The sequence below is a fragment of the Nanorana parkeri genome, unplaced genomic scaffold (genome assembly GCF_000935625.1).
Source record: "Nanorana parkeri isolate BGI_ZX_2015 unplaced genomic scaffold, ASM93562v1 scaffold69, whole genome shotgun sequence".
In the NCBI taxonomy this organism is placed as follows: Eukaryota; Metazoa; Chordata; class Amphibia; order Anura; family Dicroglossidae; genus Nanorana; species Nanorana parkeri.
This window is the reverse complement of record NW_017306337.1, coordinates 1,823,230-1,829,547: the sequence shown is the minus strand read 5'-3', so window position 1 is coordinate 1,829,547 and position 6,318 is coordinate 1,823,230. Positions and strand designations below refer to the sequence as shown.

Below are 6,318 nucleotides of genomic sequence, written 5' to 3'. Positions count from 1 at the left end.
AGAAGGGAAAAAAATGAGTGCAGACCGCCATGGGACTGAGGATCAGGTAAGTAGTACAGCTTTATTTGAGCACCCCAGACAAAAGAAGCACTTAGACCTTGCAGCGCGGGGGTAGCCTCACTGCAAGGGTACATTTTTGATTTTCCCAGAGTTCTTTAAAAAAGAAAAAAAAAAAAACACTATAAAATTGGTGCTTATCCATACAATCAGAAACCTCTAAAAGTTATCAAAAAGTATGTATATTTCATGAAAGAGATTCCTAAGGAAAGCAAGGAGAGTATATAACAGTTTTGTTTCTGGCCCATCACTTTATGGGCCTGAGAAGAATTGGACCCAATGTAGTAGCCTACTAATGCGTGGGAGGTTATTCAAAATGTTTATATAATTCAATATTATATCAAATAGGAAATAATGTTGCTACCTGTGTCACCTCAAGCTCCCCAATAAGGACAGATAAATACAAATCTGAAAAACTTCTAGCTCTTCTCCATTCTCCAAAACGAAAAGTTTTGTATGGAGTTCCATTTAAAAATAAATAAGAAACCTATTTTTTCGTAGCCATTTACCAAATTGATTTCCAACCCAACCCCTACTACATCCTTTAATTTTTTTTTCATAGTCACGTACATGAGTGTCATACATGGGTCATATGTCATACCTACATATCATGTATCAGGTACACAATGAAAACCCAACCTTCGTAGATAATGTTACACCACCAACAAAGCTTTATAAAATCGCAGGGGCAGCCCTGCTACCTGTCCTCGTAGCAAATGTATTGATGTCTATAAAGTAATATCAAATGTATTAGTTGTACTGTATGAAAAGTTTTACCATTTACCAGAACTGACAATTCAGCAGAAGAAACATACACAACTGCACCCTGCTGGTGATCAATTCGTTAGTTTATTTGTTTTATTTATTCACCAAATACAATTGTAATGGTAGTAATGTACAATGAGTCATTCTCAGAATGGCACAGCATTGCCTTATTGGATTCAGAAAATGGTGTATTATTACTAAGTCTTAAGTCCATGCACAGGATTCAGGAAGCTTTAATAAATAAATAAAAACAAGAAGAAAAAGAACGAAAGAAATGAAATAAAAAAAAGTACAAAATTAAAAAGACAACTATTACGTCCCTCATAAGAGGCGGTTAACAGCTGTTATCTCACATTCAGAGACTGCAAGGATTTCTGAAACCATCCCTTGGTTGCAAATAGCAATGAAACATTCTTCAACCACAAGGCTCAGTTAGTCTTAAAAAGTGAACTTTCATAGGTCACCAGCAGTTCTAGACAGAGAATGGAGGTGCCACCACCAGAATATGTGACAAGTGCATAACTTTAAAAAGCAACTACACTGCCTTGGCTAAATATCTCTTTGAGTTCCAGGTATAGAGGATATTACACAGTAAACACCCCAGTGTGGTAAAACTTTTTGTAAGCAATTTTGTAACCATAACATACAGTAGTCTACAATGTACATATATCTTGAAGATCTTCAGTTTGAGGTATCTGCAGCAGTCAGGTGTATTAAGAGTTCCTCTGATACAGCTTTGGTGCTTTATCACCACGCTCACACTGTTTTATCAGGTTTAGATTAGTACAGTTAGAATTATAGTGACACTAAACTCAGGAGTTAAATATTAAAAATGTATTTAAGTACCTTAACTATTAACAAAAATGTATCTTATTTGTATTCCACTCGGGTGTACATCCTCAAATCATCTCTGAATTGGTACCGACACTGTCCTTCCTTCCGGAGGGTGGCTACTTTTGTTCCCCATGGTCCCTGTGTGTGTTGTAAAGTAGTCACCGCTCCAAGCTCACTCATGTGATAGATTACAACTTCAATACAGATTAGTTAACTAAACATGAGATTGTAGTCCATCATGGCAGTGAGCTTGGAGTGGTGGCTACCTTATAACACACACAGGGACCATGGAGAAAAAAGTAGCCACCCTCCAAAAGGGAAGGGCAGTGTCAGCACCACATCAGAGATGATTTGATGATCTACAGCCGAGTGATACACAAATAAGATACATTTTTGTTATTAGTTAGGTACTTGAATGTTTTTTAAGATTTAACTGCTGAGTTTAGTGTCACGTTATGTAAGCACACAACTAGCTTGTCTAAAGTGTCAACATGTTTCAGCGAATAGGAAACATATGGTTAAAGGTACATGTTCCCAGTAAGCCATTGTCCTGTTAATTCTTTTTTTTTTTTTAAGAGACTAAATGCATTCACAGGTAACTATTTTTGCTGTTAAAATCAGGGTAAACAGAGTTATACATATAAAATAATTCTAAATGAGATGTTAACTCAAATTGGCCTATAGTCTTCTACACACATAACTGCTGCAGATTCCTTGTAAACAATGCCTTGTTCCATAGATTTCTGGAAATTCCTAAAGCAGGTTTAGGCTACATATGGATTCGAACGTTACTATCCTGGTACATGACCTGTGTGATGTCAAGACCAGCATTTCCAGAATGTTCTTGAAATGTGGTGGAAAGGAATCTTCAGCCCAACAACACTCAATGCAGTAGGCTGTGTCTATAAACTATTTCTACATGTACACAATGTAAAACAAGCACATATATCATATAATATATATATTTATATATAACAAGTTTAGCTGGATATAAAGCATTTTGTATTTAAACATGAACTATATAATACATTAGTAAGGGAGACAGAGCTGACATGGAACAGACATCTTGCAGCAAGCAGCATATTGATGTGAATCTTGTCAGCACATACTGATTGTACCCATGTCACTATCACCTGGGTCAGTTTTCACACATTCGTGGTGGTGGCAGCAGTATGTTACATGAACACCTGATAAGGGCACCCCCCAGTGACTGCCCTAAACTGCCATCCAGCTGGCTGACAATCATTCTGCATCCAGAAGGTGGCTGTGTCTCTGATGTGACATTGCACAGTCACCAGCATATATCAGAATTCAGATTATTAACAAAGAGTTGTTTATAAAAATACAAATGTAAAGGGTTCCTCTTAAAAAGGAGCGTGCTGGGGAGGGGTCCAGGATGAATTCGGAAGCTCATGCAAGAGATGGAGCAAATAAAGTCTTAGTCTTGCTTGGGTTTGGACAGCAAAAGGACGGCCTGTGCCTGCTCTGCGCCCTCCAGCTGCTCTGCTTCCGACCTGCTGGTATCTTGATCATGAGGGGCAAAATGGGGAAGAATGGATGGCTGTCCAGTCTATTATTGTTCTGATGCTGGTTTACTGATGAACTGGAGGGGACATGGTATTAATAATCACAATTCAACCTATATATACCTATATATACACATGACTATATATAAATATATATAGATATATCAACACAGCTGCGCAGGTGGGTTCCCTGTGGGCCCACAAATACGCACACAGCTAAAGATTATTACTTCACTAGAGACACATATTGTCAGAATAAAGTGCATTTCTAACAACCTACAGCCCCTGGGGGTGTACACTGTGAGGCAGGAGGAGGAGGCAGCACCTGGCAAGGATTGGAGTTGATAGGCACAAACTCCATGGTGCTCCAGTCAACAAGCACCTTCTTGGCACACAGACAGGTGCTAAGGACAACAGCAGCCAGTGCATTGTAGGGTTGGCTTTAACATGAGTTGAGACTCATCACTGCCCCCAGAGCCCAGGGTGAGGGACAGTGACAAGGGAAATAGGAAGGTGCTGAAATGGATATCTCCACATTGGAGGTCATTGGCGAGGACTGAGTGGTGTGGGGAGCCAGATGGCACCATCAGGAGACCTGCAGAGGGTCTGGATCAAGGTGGAGGGTGGAGATTTGCCAGCAGCCTCAAAGCCTTTCCTTCTTCTCCATGTCCACAAACATGCACAGCCAAAAGTGCTTACAAATCAGGGAGGAGAGTGAGCGCTGGAGAGCAACCACTTCCACACCTTATACTCCGGAGGGAGACTTGTCCGACACCCCCTTCAGCACCTCGTCTATTCTGTCATCTTCAATAACAACTGAGGAGAGGGAGAGACATTGGGTTTGGGATCAGAAGACTAGAGCACCAAGAGAGGTGAAAGTAGAAGGGAAAGGATAACAAAATGAGGAGGCCAAAGTAAGAAATGAGATGCAAGGAACTGCAAGATGTGGAGGAGGTGAGGCCTAGGAAAGCAAGCAAAACAACATGTGCATTCACTCCCACACTGCAGCTGGCTTTAGTCTAGCAATGCCACACATATATGAACACAATGATGCATACACACGTAAACAGACACATCTCCCTAAACACCACTCCACAGAGAACTTGATTTAGGAGAACTGGGGCAAAGAAACATGAAGCCACTGCAGCAGAAAAATCACAGCTCTTGTTTCATTTGATATCAGATAAAACATGACCGCTTCCTACGGGAAATAGTTCAAGTTGCTCCATGTTTCCTAAATCAGGCTGAAAGATGTTATTTTACAATTAGAAAAAAATGCAGTTTTCGATTTAAGGATTCGCAAATTATCACTAAAACTTTGTAAATAAGATATAGGTCACATGTTTGAATCGTATATCTTTAAAAGCCTTCCCGACGGTGAGAGTAGGTCTGAAGGATCACATAGCTAGGGTGACAAGGCACGTGGCCATTAAGATCAGCAAGGAACTATTGGATTAAATCTACCATAATAATCCCTTTTCAAAGGTAATATAACCAGATTATCTAAATTATATTATCATAAAATAATGTCAACACTGCTACCTTTTCCTCATATTCTGGGATCAAGTGGAAAGTCCACCAGAGCATTAAGACATGTTTAGGTTTAGCTCCACTTTATATATTAGGATCTATTCAAAACACCGTAGTTCATTTTGCTTTAAAATCTAACCTTATGAAAGTGGGCAACAAAACTCTGCCACAAATGCTGCAAAACCTGGATCACCATTGCTTCCAAAAAAAAATCTGTAGATATGGTGAGTGTTAAGGTTGACGTGGTTTTTCATATGTAACTGCAGCATACTAAACTCGAATCACACAGATACAAGTCTAGGGCAAGGCTTCAATATTTGATGAATATTGATAAAAGGCGCAATATTACCATCTAATCCAAACACTATGTTTATGATGAAAAAAATGTTCATCCTACAAAGTGTATGTTATACAGACTGCATAATGTAAGGATATAGCTTCACATTTAATTTGAAAACAAAACATCTATTTAAAATAAAACATCTCACAGGAGCTACTAACAGCACAAATAAACAGATCAATACAAGCATTCGCTCGCTCCACACACATATGCTGCAGCAGTCAGATCAGCACCTTGGACAGCGGCATGCAAGTAGGTGAATATCTCAGCAGGAAGGCTGGAAATCTTTCTGTAGAAGGCTCAACATGTGAATGTACCTGTAGTGCTGGCACTAGGATTGCTCTAGTATGTAGCTCACAGCCAAATACTTCTAGAGCTATGATGAGCTCACAACATGTCCCACCATTGCCAGTGCCAGATACTGATCCACCCTGTGTGACCTGCCTAAAACCATCCAGTCTGCTAATCACATCTGTATGGTGAAACTCTGTGGCAGGTCTATGACATTACTATGCGTCAGAGATAACCAGTGAGTTTCAATAGGGGAATTTACATGCAATTAAATCAAATGGATCTGTCATTCATCTAACAAGTTATCTACATGAATATGTATAGTAAGCTGAAGCCATGCCTCCACATTGGATCTGCCAGTAATTCTACAGACTATCACTATACACACAGAAGATGGCAGTTTATGTCAATCTTTCTGCAGGTTAATGGAAATCTATCCCCAGGGTGAATGGCACCAGGTATCAGACATATCCTCTAGATTCCCAGCACATTCGCCTGAAAAAATATGTCTCCTTAGCCATCTCGTTCTGCTTAATAATTTGGAATATTCTCACTGCATTTATGTGGCTAGCCTGTCTCTATATTTTGTGTGGCTTCATGTTTCGCAGTCTGCACATATGGAGTCTGTAGATATAGGGTGTACTCGCTATCAGGATACATTCTGAATTATGTACACTCTTCCCCATAACACATGTGTAAATGTGTGGAATTATCTCTCTAACTAGCAGGTTGCATCTAAATATAGATTTCCTCTCCTGCAAATGTATCTCCTCTGTCCAGAGAAAAGTAGCAGAGCCTGTCTAATGAATTCACACACTCTACATAATGAAATTACTTACACCCACAGACACCAGTGGACAGACCAGCCTGCTTCATGCAGAGGAAAAGATGAACGGAAAAATAACCACACACACATTTCAATATACAATGCATCACTGTGTTGGGGGGGGGGGGGGGGGTGTGAAAGGGGAATGC

General features: G+C 39.9%; 1 protein-coding gene across 1 annotated transcript in view; it reads right to left on the bottom strand.

Annotated features, from left to right (window-relative positions):
* Window positions 1–2,572: 2,572 nt before the first annotated feature.
* The window catches only part of CAMK2N2 (calcium/calmodulin dependent protein kinase II inhibitor 2), a 5,515-nt gene continuing 1,769 nt past the window's right edge, over window positions 2,573–6,318 (bottom strand). The window contains exon 2 of the mRNA XM_018576512.1: window positions 2,573–3,998. Coding sequence (XP_018432014.1) covers window positions 3,928–3,998 — 71 coding nt within the window. The 3' untranslated portion in view covers window positions 2,573–3,927. The remainder of the gene's footprint in view (window positions 3,999–6,318) is intronic.